The sequence below is a fragment of the Arvicanthis niloticus genome, chromosome 2 (genome assembly GCF_011762505.2).
Source record: "Arvicanthis niloticus isolate mArvNil1 chromosome 2, mArvNil1.pat.X, whole genome shotgun sequence".
In the NCBI taxonomy this organism is placed as follows: domain Eukaryota; kingdom Metazoa; phylum Chordata; class Mammalia; order Rodentia; family Muridae; genus Arvicanthis; species Arvicanthis niloticus.
Window position 1 is genome coordinate 119,124,381 of NC_047659.1, and position 18,056 is coordinate 119,142,436.

The window sequence follows — 18,056 nt, forward strand, 5'->3', positions numbered from 1 at the left end:
TCCATTCTTTTCATCACTAACTGATTTAATCTCTCCCAACCCTCACCCAGGCTTAGCTTCCCCCAAAGTCCTGTGTCTTGTATGCAGCAACACAGTCTTGGGGAGCAAGGCTTCAGAATAGAGCTGGCCTGGGCTGCAGCTCCCCGCCTCCTGACCCAGGGAGAGGCTCCTCAGCTGAGCACTCTGGGGCCTTGACAACATCTGCAAAGAACCTCCAGAGAAGGCACCGGGCTTCTCCCTCCAGGCCCCAGGATTAGAAGTCCCAGCTGGCAGTGTCCAGGCCAGTGTTGATTCAATTTAGAGCCTGATTCTGAGTGTGTCTGTTCTACTCCATGCCATGCACTCTCCTCTTGGCAGCTGCATGCTCTCCTCAAATGGCCTGGAGATTTCTTTCCTGTCTGCAGTTTGGGCTGCAGAGGCATAAACAGAATGCACAGCAGCCTCCTGGCAGGGCTGAGGTTCCGGGAAGTATTTCAGCATGGAAGCCTCATCTAAAAAGCACTTGAACATAGGCCCTGCAAAGAGGACTCCATCCAGACAGCTCAATTGCAAACAGCAGCCCAGCTCTGAGTTCCACAGCAGTGAACCCACTCTTTAAGTATTGTGCAAAGGGGGGCTGGGGAGAAGAAAGAGGAGCAGGGAGCATCTCCCCCTTCTCCACCAGCACAGACTCATCCCTACCCTCTGCAAGTGTTTGAGCCTTACTTCCAAAAAAAGAGGTCAGTAGAAGCTGGTACAGAAGGTGCCCTTCATATTTCCTGCCAAACAATAAAAATCATCTTGACCACTAAAGGTATTAAATATCTTGAATCCCTCCTTCTACGTCTAAGAGGTTGTTAGCATATAAAGAGCAAACTAATTTGTGACATGAGATTCTGAGTGCTGTAATATCTTTGGCCACAACTTGCTCTACCTAGAAGAGGACAGGGCTTCACTGCTGATGTGTGAAAAGGCAGGGACCATGTGGGATGGTCTTATATAGATAGGAGCAGACTGCACTCACCATAGATTCCTCACACATGTCTTTTTCAAAGTCTTTGGAGACCTTGGAGGACAAGCACCTCTGAGTTTCCGGAATCTGGCTGGGATCAGTAGCAGGTTTGATGAAGCTGGCCTCTGATGTGGACACACAGGCCACCATTCCTTGACCCATGTCATTTATCTAGGATTCCCAGTACCCTGGGAAGAGGTGATACCTCTCTGCCAGTGGAACATAAAATAAGAACTCCATCTCCATTCCAAAGCTTGATGTCAAAGTTCAGCTCTGCCTTTCATGCATTGCTGCCTGTGTATCTGCACCTAGTAGAGTAGATATGCCACATCCTCTTATTCTGTGATGTCACAGATTTGAAGTGCAAGATTCAGTGCCTGGATGCAGTTAGTAGCATGTTTAGCTCATGAGACAGAACCACAATGCCCTTGCAGAATAAAGAGCTGCCTCTTTTTTCTTCACTGTCTTGACCTCCCCTTTATTAGTGAGCCACATTATCTATCCCAGACTTAGGGTATTGCTTATATAGGCAGGAGCAGACTCCACTCACCATGGGTACCTCCCACAGGTCTTTCTCCAAACCCTCATGTATGGTATGAGCAGTGCCTTTGAACATCTTGGTAACCAAGCTCACCTGAGCCTGCCTCACCTCACAACTGCCTGCAGCCAGGAATCCGGATTTCCACACACGGGTATACTTGGAAATCATGGTCTGTAGCATTCATAGCGTACATTCACAAGAGAGATATATACATAGACCCTGCAGGGTAGGGCTGGTTCTAGAGCAAGCTCTTAGAATGACCTTAGGGGTCCAGGATCGTTCACTCTAGTACTTATCTTCCAAAAAACGAGACCAAAGAACAGTACAGAGCAGGCACTGTGCCCTGCTCCACCCTCTTTGTCAGATTCCATGCGTGCCCCCACCTGACCACATAACCTGTCCAGTGTACCCTACCTCCTACGTTGTTGGTGGCACAAAGAGAGTTATGCAAGATTTCCCTCACCACAGTAGCCCAAGATTCATCAATTCCGAAGCCATCAAGAAGTAACTACAGGTTTAGGCAGGAAAACAATGTTCAAACTAGGAAAACTATTTCAAGTATGTCAGTTAGTTGTTTAGAGCCGCAGCCTCAGAATTCTATAAGCCAGCAGGGGTATCATGGCATCCCCAGGGGTCATCTACCACCTGGAGCATCTCCATATGCACTGGAGTCTCAAGTACTCTGTGCTCCAGGGGGCTGCCTTTCTTCCTGTTCTGCTTTGGACAATAGCAGTGGGACTTGGTGATGGTAATTTCATGCTTTAATTGGTGTGTATAAGTGCCTTTCGTTGATGCATAAGAATAGGAAGGATGTCTTTTTCTTTGCTAGGAAAAACTTCTTTCAAAACCTGGGTTCTAATGGGGTGCAGTACAGTAAGATGAGCTGGGAATTGGTACCTTCGTAGTCTCCCACTCAGCATGGATCCACATGGAATGCTGGGTACCAGGCTCTGTTAAATGAATATTTTTTTTAGAATGACCATTTGACAAGGAAAACAAATCTCATTTTCATCCTTCTATCCAGGTTCAGTGTTTACAATGTTATCTCTAATATGGTCCAGATGTTTTTCTCCACAGTGACACACCAAGTCTCATTTAAAAGTCAAGCCTGCAAATGCCATCTGCCCTCTGGCAGGTTGAATGTCTGCTTTGGTCATCAGTTTTGTTTCTGAAGGCAGTGTCACCTCTGCAAGGACAAAACTGAGTCCCCAGGAAGCAAGGCAACCTAACAGCAACCCTGCCTGGAACTCTGAGATACTCTAGCTTCTTGCAGCCAGACACCCCTCATTGCAATGGACAAGCTTCCTTGAGGAGAATGCCCTTGTATGAATAGCACCCTGTAATATATATAACCAGAATGGAGGTCTTACCTCATGGGACAAGTAGAAGGCCGCAATGCCCAAAGGCCAGAAGCAGCAGAGCATGGAGAAGACGCTAAGTCCTAGGTGATCCCGTGGGGGCATCATGAGGAAGTTGTCCTCACTCTCTGTGTCACTGGAGTAGTCACTCTGCAAAGACAATGGAAAGGACAGGAGGGACATCAGTAAAAATGTAGCCAAATGCCACCAGTCTGAAGCAGGCCCTTTCTGGCTGCTGTTCTTGATGCTATTACTGATGTTCATGTTATCATGATCATCTGCAAATGTAAACCTCAAACAAAAGTGCATCAGTGGAAAAACTGACCAAGAGCAAGAAGAGCGAAGGCCTTCCTAGCTCAGAGCTCTTAGATAGTTAAAGGTAGAAAAAAATCTTATGGTAAACAATTGTAGGACAAATGGTCCTCCAGCTCACTGTGGTTCAACTTACAGTTAAAAGTTTATCATAGATTTCTCCAGGTATTAAATGCATTCTAACTTAGGTCATCTTAGACTTACAATGAGTTTATTTCGGAGGCTAGTGAGGCGTATTGTGTTTCACATATCTTCAGGATCTTGGTGTGGAGTTATGGGTATTAAAAATGGTGGCCTTGGGGGACTTCCAGGAGACATGCCTTAGCTGCATTTTGCTTTTGTACTCCGGACACGGTGGAGATAGTGTAGGTAGAGGAAGAATTGCTGTCTCTGGATATCCTCCAGTTTCCTTTGATTCTGATCTGAGTCAGGATATAAAGGGCCCGAGCTCCACACAGATGTGCAGCCTCCCTCAGGGGAATCTGACAGCTGTTCTGGGAGAAGCTGCCTATAGGTGTAGCTCTCCCTTCACTGAGATACAGTGGCACATGGGACTCTCGTAGATCTGGTGAGAATTTCCTGCGAATCTGCTGTTAAGTGGTTTGGTGTGTGGGCAGGGAATCCCAGGGAGGATGATTCTAGAACTCAGCCATGGGAGAACCACCACCTCAATAGCTTGTAGGTCCTGTGAATGCTTGCTTCCCAGATGGACAACCCTGGCTGGCTGCACCCATCGTAGATTTTTGTCTCATCAAAAAATAAAGTTGCCTTCCCAAATTTTTTATTTCACACAAAAATGGAGTCCTAGCTTACTCCAGACACTTTCCTAAAAACAAAGCAGTAACAGATCACTTCCTCTTCAAAGAGACCATTATCCTTCAGATCCTACAACAAGATGGAGACCAGTGAGTATATACTGTGGAGCTTGTCTATGCTATGGGATGATTCATGTGACACCTACCTCACCAGGCTATACATCTATCCATCACAGCAGCCTGGATCCACTCATAAACAGATGCCAATAGACCCAGACCAACCCCTTCCCTGGCACATATGTAGCAGATATGTAGCTTGGTCCTCATGTGAGTCTTCCCCACCCCACAACTGGAGTGGAGGCTGTCCCTAAAGCTGTTCCCTATCTGTGAAATCCATTCTCCTGGCTGAGTTGCCTTGTCTGGCCTCAGTGGGAGAAGATGTGCTTATCTCTGAAAACACTTGATGTGCCAGAGTAGGGGGATATGCAGAGGAGGTCTCTGCCCTCTCAGAGGAGAAGGAGAGAGAAAATAAGGGGAGGGACTGTGATGGGGGGGCGAGACCAGGAGAGGGCAGCAACCAGTGTATAAAATGAGAAATAAATACATTAATGGAAAAAACAAAAATTGTTCCATTCATAATTTTTCTCTAAAACTGCTGGAAACCGTAGCTACCAGGCAGACAGCATAGCACTGTACTGAGAGGTCAAAAACTCAGTGCAGGATCGTTGCTTCTATTTAGTTAATAGAGAAAACAAGCAAGGAGAATTGGGTTCACTCAAATAACAAACAGAGATGTCCTCAGGTGGCCCTGCCATGGACCTACTGTCCACACAGGGCTAGTTTTCTCCACCATATACAAGTAGGGCTGAGAGGTAAGGGTCCCCCAGTTTCACTCCCCAGGACAAAAGTCATCTTTGAAGGTCATTAGGCCAGCTCCGGTCATGTCTCTGCCCTGATGATTAGTGTTCTCTGCCCAGTTATAAGTCCCCTGTTTGTCCCCAGTCTCTGCTCCATGTGTCTAGGACTATACAGTATTTTTTCCATAGAACTACATCTGTGGAATTTCAATTCATTTTATTCAGTACACAATCCCCCATATGGACTCCAGAACAGTAAAAGAAAATGAAAATTACTACCATTATTGCTATCTAAAATGAAAATCAAAACAGCCGGCAGGGATGCATAATTCATACAAGATTCCAGGACTGCACTGTCCAGACCCTGCATAGCATGGGATCACCCACCAGGATGAAGGACATCCTGTACTCAGTCTGTTACATGGTACCTTTCCTCATACAACCCTGTCACCTCTAAGGCTTCTAGATCTAGAAAACTAATAATGCAGAAAAAAAGATCCTGACCACAAGTGCACACTGTTGAACTGTACTGATGGAGGGTTACCTGCAGGAACTGCCTGAGAGATTAGCCTGTGACAAATCCATCAGGGTCTAAGGTCACACCCAGAGGGCAAAGGTCATCTTCTTTCCAGCCTTCACTTTCTCAAACTTCAGGTCAAAGCTATCCTGATGTGGGCAGAAGTTTTGATTCATGGACAACAAATTTGTATGTTTGTATAGACTCTTAGCTTTTATGATTTTGAGGTCCTGATGTTTAATTTATGAAGAATTTTGTGTTGCTGAGGTCATTTTTGTCTCATGGCAACTCTAGAAATCATTCAGCTGTTATTGTCATTTCCATTTTGGAGTGAACAGATAAATGAGAGGCTGCAAAAGGTTGACAATCTTGACAAATGACACCACTGTTCAGCCAGCCCCTCTGTTCATTCCAGGCTCTGCGTTGTATTTGAACTCATAGCCAAATGCACATAAAACTGTTTTGTTTCAGCTGTGTTTATATATTCCTTCCCTTTGACCACCAGGGACTCTGATAACCTTGCTTCTTAATTGCTATGTTCCAGGATGGCTGTGGAAGCATGGGAGTAAACACAGAGGTACTGAAAATTTCCCAGACAGTCAAGATTGGAATCTGCTGCTCAATTATACCCAAGCATGCTAGCACTGTAGTCTCTGGCTTTACCTGTCTCTGTAGAATTATGGCACTGTCCCTATGCAGTAAAGCAATGGGTTTCAGGGCAATAAGTACTTTGCAGACTCTTAACTGATCCACATTCTGAAGTTACAGAGTTGTTCTTGCAGGACACTGAAATGATTAATCAGTATGATTAAAATGGATTCTCAAAGTTCAAGAGAAATCAGACATAAAATACAAACATCGTGGCGTGTAATGTTTCCTTTGCTCTTTCATCTGTAGGATCCTCATGGGTTTAAGTTGCCATGGGCATCGAGCCACCAAATAGGGAGGTGAAGAGATGCAGCCAGACCAAGAGACATACAGATTCCTTCACCCAAGTAGATGAAATATGAGGCACCACCCACACAGAACAGATGTGGCTTGTAGGACAGCTGTCTTTTAAATCCCCTTCCTAGGGCACTGTCTGGAAACATCTGCAGCAAATGGGAAACACAGACGTTCAGGATGCGTGAGGTGTCTCCTTGTAAGCTGCAAGAAGCAAGGCAGAGGAAGGTGGGCTGCTGGCTCTGTGCCTGCTGATTGGTTGATCCCCTGAACACCATATCTCCCCACTGGGCTGATGAGTCACAATCCTCATATTATTTTTTCCATTGCTAAATAGTCAAAAGGTCAATCCTTGTGCTGATCTTTATTCAATTCCACACTCGCTGTAGCAATGTGAACAAGCACTGCTGGCTGTGTCTAGGGGGCAAAGTTTGATTCATCCCTGTCTCTTGGACTACTCCCAGGTATCATCACCAGTGTGGCAACCTGGAGACATCCTCCTGCCTACACCTGGCTATCTGGGCAGGAAGGTAACCACTTGGCCCTAAAAGGAACTCTGAGTGGGTTCATTTGTTGAGCCAGCAGCTGCTAGCCACATAGACCTATATAAACCTGAATTACTTTGATTTAAATACAACCAGCAGCTGATTCTTTGGTCTCACTACACAGTCCATTCATTACAAGGAAGGCACAGTGTTCAGTGTCTATCAGAACACTTCTCCCATGAACACACAGAGTTCATTTTCTCAATTTATAAGCGGATTCTCCCCCGAAATGCCGTTCATCATCAGATATTCACGAACACTTGACAGACTGTCTCAATCTTTGGTAGAATCTTGACCTACCCAGAAATTCTCTGCAGTCCTGCTCTCTACTAATCTGACTTGCTCTAAGCACCAGGCAGGCAGAGAGGTCAGGTATATCCTGGCACAGAGAGGACTCAGTGCACTTTTCTGGATGAAGAACACCAACTATGGCCTTGGCCAACAGAAAAACCAAGTTCAACTGTGAAATGTCTCCATCAGATTGCCCTATAGACAAGTCTGTGGAGTATTTTATTGATCAGTGATTGATGTGAGAGGTTCCAATCACTGTGGTGTCACCCCTGGGAATGTGGTCCTGGGTTGAATAGAGAAACAAGTTGAGTAAAGTCATGAAGAATAAGCTAGTAAGCTTCAGTCTTCCATGATCCCTGTTTCAGTTTCTACTTTGAATTTCTACTCAGAAGTCCCTTCAAGGTGGTCTAAAAGCTGATGAAATGAAAGAAGAAATAAACCTTTTCCTCTGGCTTTTGGTCATGGTAGTTATAGCGGCATTAGAAACAAAACTAATACGAAGTCCTTGTTTTCTGTGTTACTCAAAATCGGGTCACATTAAAAACCATGTAGCCCCATTGTGTGGTACCTGCATGGCTTAGAGATCTGCATAGTATACAAAGAATGCCCATTTCAGGATCTGAGTACCATTGTCCTGAATAATTCATTAATCATCTTGGCTGTATGTTAGGAGCATGTGTTTGGTTTCTACTGTTTGGACCTAGTTGCCAACAGATTGAAACTGTATCATGAGGTGGTGAAATAGAAACAATGTAAGCCCTCAACAGCCTGGGGATGTGGCTCAGTTCCTAAGGAATTTGCCTAGCATGCTTTAAATCCCTGGGGTTGATCCCCGTATGGTGTAAACTGAGCATGGTGGATCTTCTTCCTGTTTGCATATCCGGCTTCAAAACAAACTTTTATAAGACAGACAGCAACTATAAATAAACTTTGGAAATGAGTAAGTTAATGTACTACTTAGAAGTAAATCTTTTTTTTATTTCCCTCAGTAACATCTAGTTCAATGGTCCTTAAATGATTTTGTATTCCTTGAGAAGACTTTCTGTACTTTTAGAAGACACTAAACTGATTAAAATCCTGAAATATGAAAATACACTTTTATGAGCAATGGGTTATGTTCATAAATATAGAATAAATAAAATTAACATAGAACAAAAGCAAATAAAAATATAAGTAACTGAAAGGGATGGGATGAAGTCTCTGCTGCCTACTCTCTGGGGCTTGTCTTGCAGAAGATGAAGAACTGGGTCCTGCCATCTCCCTGTTTATCACTGACCCCTGCCATCTGGAGGCTATCAGTGTGACTCAGAACCAGATAGAGCTAAGGTAGATAGAGAGACAGGAAGAGGTTAAAACAGCAGTTTTGGACCTGTTGGTCTTGACTTCTTTGGGATTCATTGATCAGATATCCTGCATATCAGATATTTACATTACAATTCATAACAATAACAAAATTACAGTTATTAAGTAGCAATGAAGTAATTTTATGATTGGGGTCACCAAAACATGAGGAATTTTATTATTGGGTCACAGCATTAGGAAGGTTGAGAACTATGGGATGTGGGTAAGGAAAGGGGTTTCACTAGACAGGACGAAAGTGCCACACTGCCCAGCAATATTGGGTTACATCCTTGTTGCTGGTGATGGAGGAACTGGAAAGACCTGAAGAACATTTACCAACTAACTGTGGAGTGGCTGACACAGTCTGTTAACTAGTATGCAAATGTGTAGCTAAGGATGAAGCTGGAACACACTATTGTGTGGCTCACCTCCAGGAACAGTGCCCTGTGAACAAGTTATTCAGATTTTGTCCTGCTTTGGTTTTGTTCGTCGTGGTGGCAGCCCTTCAAATTCTAGCTCCCACTTTCTCAGCTGATCATGCAGACCAGACTCCCACTGTTCACTATGCTTTGCATGAGGTTTCAGTTCCTCATGTAAAATGTTTGCTTAGCCTTTTGGAGCAGGCACCAGGTCTTAAAGAGAAGCTGTAAATAGCTGTCATTTCCACCCACTTGTGTCAAAGACATACCTGAAGCTATTGCACCAGACAGAGGGTCGCATGGGAAAGGCTGTGTGACCTTTCCACTAGTGAGAGAGTAAGAGGAGCTTGTACATGCATGACATGTTTAGAAGGGAAACTTCTTTTAATAAGCATTTGTTCTAGACAAAAAGCAAATCCATTTCTAGTTTGAGAAGTGTCTAGTTAAGGCCTTTGGAATCTGATGTTCTGAAAGCAGGAGCCAAATGAAACATAACTCATTAGGATTCATCCCTGGTGCAGCTTCTGGTAAGTCTTTAGTCTGGAGGTGGAGCAAGATGATAAAGCACACAATTATGTTAGAGTACTGTTGCTCCATATGCATGTACTATTCATTTAAATCCTTATGATTAGCTACAAGTATGCAACCAATGGTTATTTTAAGGAGCCCCACTTACCTAAAAGACAATGTTTTTGTTATTGTTTCTGCGGCCTGGGAAGGCAACTTTGGCAAATACTACTGATTGACCAATCATGGTTTGGAATCTCATGAGTTCAGGTGCATTCTCTTACAAGGTTGCACAGTTTAGGTGATGTATTAGTTACTTTTCTTAATGCTTTCATAAAATAACTGACAAGAAGCAAGTTAAGAAAGGAGAGGTTTAATTTGCCTCCTGGTATCAGGAGATTGACTCTGTAATGATGGGGAGGCATGGAAATTGGAGTGGCTCAGTCTCTGCTGGCAGGAGTTTGTGGCTATCATTTCCTATGTCTTGGCAGACCAGGTAACAGACAGCCATGTCTAGAAAGAGGGACAGACTATAACCTTCAAAAGCTCTTCCTCCAGTGACCCCTCCTCCAGCTGGGCTCCATTACCTATAATTTCTGCAGATTCTTTAACAGGGCCACCAGCTGAGGACCAAGTGTCTAAACACAGACTGTGGAGATATCTCACATTTAAACACTAATAAGTATATCTTCAAAAATCGTATGCTATGAACTCCATTCCAAAATCATCTGTTGATAAGAGGAAAAGTGGGAACAAGTCCAGCTGCACCATCTGGATGTGGGAATGGCTAGGAATAGACAAGGCCAATAAGGTGATGTCACCATTAAATCCAGGTGGCATTTTAATATGAGAAAGAGATCAGAAATGATCTACATACTCCTTGACTCTCCCCATGGGATAGCTTGATCTGACTAAGCATTCTATCATGGTGCTCACTGTCAGATGGGGCTCCTCTGCCTGACCCCAGGAACTATAGGACATAGTAGGTCTGTTTTGTATGTTTGTTTGTTTTTTTGTTTTGTTTTACAAAGTTTACCCAGCATGCATGGCATGGTTATTAGCAATAGGAGATGGGCTAATGTGGAGTCAAACCTAGGAACTGAGATAAGAAGAGAAGTGGAGGAGTACTGGAGACCATGGTCAGCACAAGAGTAGTGCTACCTTCATGGGCATCTGGATCCTCCTGCAGGAGACTCAGGGATTAGCTTATTGGGGAATAGGCTTCCCAACAATTTATAGGTCAGATAAAGAAACAGAAAGTCCTCGAGTATGTGGATGTCAGGCAGGGGACCAAAGTTGCAAGAATGATACCTGAGAGAGGAGGAGGAACTAAGTGCACCTGCTCAAAGCATGTGGAGAATCTAGGGTTGTTGGATACCCCCAAACTTCAGCTAGGGCATCCTCTATGTAACAAGACCAACAAAGTCAGGGTAACCTTGAGAGATGAGACACACACACAGACCATGGTCGGGTAGGATGAAGAACCATCACCACTGCCAAGAAAATTGGTACAAAGTATAAACACAAGTGTGGGTTTAAAGCAAAATCAGCCTCTCGTAAACTTGGTGTGAAGGACATAGCAAGATTCAGATAAAGGTGACCAGGACATAGCAGGAGAGCAATGCATATGGAGTTAGGTACCAAAGAAACCTGAGACAACTTGCTGACTCTGATATCTATTACTACACAAAGTGCACACAGGCCTCCAGGCTCTCTCAGTACCCATGGCACCTTGCAGCTCTTCTCATGGCACCCCCTACCCTAAACCTCTCCAGCCCAGGGGCTTTGCTTCCCTTCGCCCAGTTTATGGTTCTATAAAACCTGGCCATTTGGGCCACATGTTCTCTTGATTTCTTGGCTCTCTTGGTCTGCTTGCTTCCTTCTCTCTTGTCCTAGTCCTTTCTATTTCTGTTTTTTGTCTCCATCTCTTCGTGGCCCAGTACTCTCCCTCATGTGTATAATAAAATCCTTCTTCTCAATCATACCTCGGAGTGGTCATGTCCTCATTTCATTAATGTGTCAATGGTAATGTTTTGTATTTCTGGTTATGGACACAAACTCATAGTATGCGGTGTTATCCAGTTTTCTGTTACTATAACAAAATACATGAGATAACTTACAGACAGGAAACATTTACCATGGCTCAGTTTTGAAGGTTTCTTTTAAGTAGAGCCTGTGGCAAAGAAGCACATCATGGAAGAACATTCTTGCTTACCTGATGAGCCAGGAAACAAAAGGGAAGGAAGGAGGGGGGCAGATCAGGAACCCATTGTCCCTTTAAGGACATGGAGCCAATGACCTACAGACTTCCTGTTAGTCTCTACAATCACAGGATACTGCCATCATGGGGATCAAGCACTTGATACCTAGTTTCTGGAGAATACTAAACATATACAAGAAATAGCAGTTTTTAGGAAGAAAATGAGAGTACATTCTGATGGTCACTAACGTAGTATATGAATGGTGTCCAGAGGGATCAGCGTGTTCAAAAGCCATAGGTTGACAGTGAGCTCAGGATTGGATAGTAAGAGGGAGCACAGCATGAGGTGGGATGGAGTATCTCCTACATCCAGCCCAAGTCACAAGCCAACCACATCCTACTGCTGGAGAAAGCCAGGAATATACTACATCAACTTAAGTAATAGGGAAACACTCAGAGGGTTGGTTTCACAGTTGAGGGCAAGCTATTCACTGTCAAAGAAGTTAGTAGCTGTGTGCCCCAGCTTTAAATCTGCATCATTTGCATAGGTAATTCACCATAGTATACAAAAACTACATACATATTTTCAAAGACAAGTACCTATTCCAGAATTTCTTAACTCTAGTTTGTTGTATTTTTTTCTGGGGAACGCAGAAGATAATCTACTCTTTATTGTTTTTCACATAGAAACTTTAAAATTTTCCATCACATAGGCAAGTTACCTGTTCCCCCCACCTCCCACCCCACCCATCTTGGAAACGTTCCCTTCCTGAAAGCAAAGTCCTGAAGAGAGAAAAACTATAGACAAGGCAAGTGACTAATGTGGCATCACTTATTATCCAGGCCCATTGCTCTTCCAGATGCCACTTATCCAATAACGCCGTCTGGCCTCAGGCCTGAATTACAAGCGAGCATAGTGTCTCTTAGTCTAGTTTGGTGATATCAGTCACTCTTGAACACACCTGTGACACTGCACCTCCCTTTCCCTCATTTGGACCTTAAAAGAACAGGCTCTGTTCTCCTTGCACAGGCCGAAGCTTTCACATCTGGCCTCACCACATTTGCAAGCCTGCAGACTTGATGAGTAGCTGTTGCACTTGATGAGACTGCTAGGAAATGGGCTGATGAGATGCCAATCAGTGCAATCTTTAAGAAGCAAGACTGTCAAGATATAACAAAGTCACAGCGTTTAATTTTGGCCTCTCGATCCCAGTTCTAGGAAGTTATCTGGAAGATGTAACATTAAAAACAAAAGATACAGGAACACAAGATTTTTTCATTGCAATGTTATGTGTAACTACATGATGCTTGAAATAACTGAACTTGGATATTCATTCAAAGAAAGGTGATGTTGCATGACTGTTCCTGGGATCACATTAGCAAATGTCTGCATATGTTTACGATAGGCAAATGGCAGACCTTAGAACGGATTCTCCCCAGTTCTAGCTTGGTGAAGCAATGAGTCTGTTTGAGTAGTCACAGGACACACAGGCAGCTGAATCACCCAAAAGTCCACTCGTGATGGGTGATGAATCATAAAGCCTGCATTCCTGGGGCTCCCTGTACAATCTTCAGACACATCCATTGGTTAGATTGCCTCTCTCACCAGCAGTGATTACTGCTTACATGACCTTGGCTAGAGGCATTGTGACTGTCTGAGCTTGCTAATTTTTATAAGTTCACTTCTCACTCAGAATGCTTCAATTTTGAGAGAATAGCCATAGGATAGGTGGTTAGATGAACTGTGCTGCATACAGCCCCCCCACCCCCCAGGAGAACATAATGAACCTTGAAAAAAAAAAAAAAAGGACAGACAGGACCAGAAGGGAATATGGATAGATATCATATCCATAAAAAGATTAAAAAACCCACAAATCTGTATCTCATGACACTTTACTTAGTGATGACTCTATATACGATAATGGTCCCATAGAATACCATTGTGAGTGACATTGGTTTGTTGTCAGTCCAGATGATTAAGTTTGTACAGTGAAATTTTCTCTGATTATCAAGTGTGTGAACACGCATGCTTCTGTGTAATGTACATAGAGTATACATGTTCAAGCATCATGCTTCCATGCTCAGTCTGCTGAGAAACTGTGGCTCACAGAGTATGAGTGAATGCATGCACCCACAGCCCTTGCTTTCTGAATATAATTCTCCAATGAAGAGAGAATACTGATTTTAGCCTGGGGTTGACAATGTGTAAGATTCAACTTGAGCAGCTGGGTAAACCAGGAATGAACACAGGGGGTGAACAAGGAAGTATGAGAAGCCAGTTCGAAGGAGCTCCTTCTGTCAAACAGAATAAAGTGAACATTATAAACACACAATAATTTCTTACAGCAGCTCATTGGACAAGAATTTATGGTCTACACCAGAACAAAGTTATACATGGTTGAGAAAACGAATACATGCTCTTCCCCATGGTATACTGTCTACCCACAAATATCACAGGAAGCACAGGAGTTATAAGCTAGTCTCATAGCATGCCCCCTGGAAATATCTGTGTGATTACCAAGCAACACAGTTCTGTGGTCAGTGAGAAATCTGGCAGTCATCAAAGGAAACAATCAGAACTACCCACACTGGCAAAAGGAAAGGAGATGTTACTGGCCTCCTGACTGGTCTCACTGGGAGAGATGGTATCATTTTTTGTTTTTTTGTTTTTTGTTTTTAGCTTAAGTTCAATTATACAGTGTTAATCAGACAAGCCTAAGTATACAGCTGGTCTGATATGTAGCTGACCCATATTCTACAGAAGTCAAGGTCATGAACAACCAGGACAACAGCGCTCTTCTTTGTTAAAGACAGCAGGGCTATGACAGCATATGCAGTATGGAAGCTGCATGTGAATTTCCTTTCCTTTGCAACAAATGGAATAGAACAGAAAGAAGAAAAAGTGCACTTTATAAACTAGGAAAGATAGTAAAGAGTACTGTAACTGGTAATTTTCTAATAATTTTATTCTTAGAATGTATGATTTTTGCATGTGTTATATGTATATGTATATATGTATTTCTATGTATAATTCATTTAGGAATAAAGGGACATTACATCTGCAACTTTCCAAAGAGTACAGAAAATATCTATGTCTATAGATAGGATGGTAAAGCCAGTGCTAGAAGATGAAGGCCAGGGAAAATGGAGATGAGCAAAGAGGAATTGGCTGCATTTGTCCTGCAACTTCACATCTGCAATCACTTTAAACATAAAATGTCAAAAAAATCCTTCCTAAGTGTTCTATTTCAGTAGAAAAATTATACTTTAAATTGAATTCTTTTCCTTTGGGGATTAAGCACTGCATATATTTTTCCCTCTTCTGATTGTGCTTTAATGAAAATGCTGATGTGGACACCACTGGAAAAAATGAAAAAAAAAAAAAAAGCTGAATTCCCTTTTATGACACATGGAAATTTATTTAGCATTGCAATCTGGCATCCCATCCTGTTTGTCCTTTTCATATTTTCAAAGGGAAGCTACTTAGTGGTCTTGGGTCCACACATCTGTTCTCAAGAACATAAGACATCAAACCCTTCCAATAGATAAGTTTGAGCCAAACAATCCAAAGAGGGCCCTTAGGGTCAGGAAGACTTACTAAAGGAAACAACAGAGGACCCACTGCAGGGCCAGCAAGAAAACATCTGTTAATGCATCTGGAAGAGAACTGCTCTTCTGAGCCACAGGATGCTGGTAAAATGTTCACCCTCTGTAGCCTAACAGTTCCATTAGTGTGAACTAGAAAGAACTCACCAGAATATTAGAAATGTAACTGTAGGCTGCAGGGTAAAGAGTGTGGGCTAGGGCAAGCATAGCCAGGTAGCAAGTCAGCCCTCCCTGGAACTCAAGGAAAGCTTGGGGGAGCTTAAACTCATCTACACATACATATGGCCTTCTCAGTGATAGTCTCTTTGCCCCTGCAATGGACCAAAATTATTCTAAATGTCCTGGGAAACGAAAACCACCAAGCACCTCTCTTTGCAAAGACCTTTTAACTATTTCTACAAATGTATTTCACCCAGTCCTATCTTCTGCCCTAGGGTAACAGCCCCTTTGCCTGAACTGAGACTCCCATTACATTTGGTCAACAGCAGGGGAGGAGCTGATCCCCACCTGGGCAGTCTGGTGTCAGTTCACTCTCTCCAAATTCTAGGCAGCTGCCAGCATCATCATCTCTAAACAGTTTTAGAGTTTTGTATCTGCATCTTCCATCTCTACAACTAGGAGGCAAACCAAACATGGGATATGGATGGTCCTATACTCCAGCAGACCCAGATGTAGTCACTTATCTTCTCTCTTAGCCCCACCCTTCTCTTCTGACCAATGAGCTACATACACCACATGTACGAAGCACCCACAGTGTAGGTGGGCTCTTTCATTGTGAGAATTATTTTCTAAGCCAACGGCTGCTTCTGAGAAAGCACCAATTATAGTAAACCCTTGTGTTCATCAGAAGTGCTGAGTATTCTGTGTAATTGGGTATCAGCCATTTTAAACATCTCTCTAACTTACATTTTTCTTAGGTTACCTGAAGTTCTGTGTGATTCAAAGGAAAGCATTCATTTAAGTTGTCGATTTGGTTAAAATTAGAAGACTATAAAGTGAATATTTAAATTCAATAACAAAAACTTTGTTTACATAAATCTGAGTGTGCATAAATTATTTAAAGTACACAGATTGTATGTACTTCGAATACACAGAAATATATACACTTTGAAATAGTATATATTCACTTCAAAATAACATGTATATATATACACACTTTGAAATAATTTTAGACACTCATACAAATTTTAAAAATAGAATGTAGTTCCTGTAGAAGTTGCAAAGATAGAACAGAGTCCCCACATGCCCTGATTTATGCCTTACATAACCACAGTCCAATGATCAAAGCCACACAATGACATTGGCTCCAGTACCTGTGACTCAGTGCTGGACTGACTGAAGCTTCCTGCTGTCTACTGTCTTGTGTCACAGTCATGATGGTTCTCTAGATTCAGGCACTCACACAGGCTTATGTAACCACCACATAATCAAGAGAGAATGATTTCCAGGAGTCTCCCTCATCTAGCGGCTTCATCCCCGCTCAGCCTTAGCTACTGATAATTCTGGAACTACTGTCTGATTTTTCAGTGCCGTCTTTAAGGGATGCCATTCAAAGGAGGCCACACAGCACACAATCTTGTGAGATCAATCTACAATTAGTGTAACACTCCTAGGATACACTCAGGTTTCTGGGTGTTTCATTCTCTTCCTCCTGCTGTCTAATAATCCATGATAAAGAAATACCACAATGTATCTATTCATTCCATCACTGGAGGACATTTGGCTGCTTCTAGTTCTATATTATTCAAAGTAAATATTATGGCTAAATTTACTCAGAAATTTATGTGGGTATATGATTTTATTTCCTCAAAAATACACATATAAATCGACTAAGTTGGACAAGATTAGTTTAACTTCTAAGAAGCAAACACATTTTAGAGCGCCTGAAGTGAGCTGCATTTCCATCAGAAACAGCTGGGATCTCTGTTAGATTAGAGACCACTACCTTGCAGAATTCAAGGCTCCCCCTCTCCCTCTAAGACCTACTAAGCTGTCTACAAGGCAATGTACTGTAAGGCACTCTCAAATTCATCACGGGCCTCATCATGCCTAACTATTCCTGAGTCTGTAACTCTCCTAATAAAATTATCCTGAAAGGCGATTTCATGTCGCTTTTTTCTTTGAGCCTGCAGCAATTTTTAATACTGTTTATTTGTTTATTTAGCATTATCACCAGCACCTTGTGTTCTCTCTCTCTCTCTCTCTCTCTCTCTCTCTCTCTCTCTCTCTCTCTCTCTCTCTCTCACACACACACACACACACACACACACACACACACACCACACACATTTGTTTATTTATTTTTATTTTCTTTCCCATTCTTTTTGATTCTGGTCACCCTAATAGATACGCAGCGATATCTTGTCATGGATGTTCTATGGGTTTCCCTGATGGTTGAAGACATTGGACATCTTTTGTGTGTGTTTGCCATTTATTTATTTATGCTATTTGATTCTACCTTTAAATATTTTGCCCAGTTTTGACTAAACTGTTTGGTTACTTACATTTGAGTCTAACATGATAACATGGTTAGTTTAATTGTTAGCTTAACGTAATTGAGAATCACCTTGGAACAAAGTTTCAGTGAGGAGCTGTCTAGATAAAGTTGGTCTATGCCATATCTGTAGGAAATTGTCTTGATTTTATTAACTGAGGTGTGAGACCTCAGTCCATTGTGGGTGGCACTATTCCCTAGGCAAAAGATCTGGAACTATGTAAGAGTGAAGAAATCAAGCTGAGTACAAGCATGTATGTATTCATTGCTTTCTGTTCCCAACTATGGATATGGCAATACCAATTCCCTCATGCTCTGGGCACTGTGATTCCCCTGCTATGATAAACTATAATCAAAAATTGTGAGCTAAGACAAACCCT

At 42.6% G+C, this 18,056-nt stretch overlaps 1 protein-coding gene across 4 annotated transcripts in view; it reads right to left on the reverse strand.

Moving 5' to 3' along the window:
- The window catches only part of Syndig1 (synapse differentiation inducing 1), a 209,269-nt gene that overhangs the window by 109,559 nt on the left and 81,654 nt on the right, over positions 1-18,056 (reverse strand). For all 4 annotated transcript variants that reach the window (XM_076929927.1, XM_076929925.1, XM_034495279.2 and 1 more), the window contains one exon: positions 2,903-3,040. In XM_076929927.1, coding sequence (XP_076786042.1) covers positions 2,903-3,040 — 138 coding nt within the window. The remainder of the gene's footprint in view (positions 1-2,902; positions 3,041-18,056) is intronic.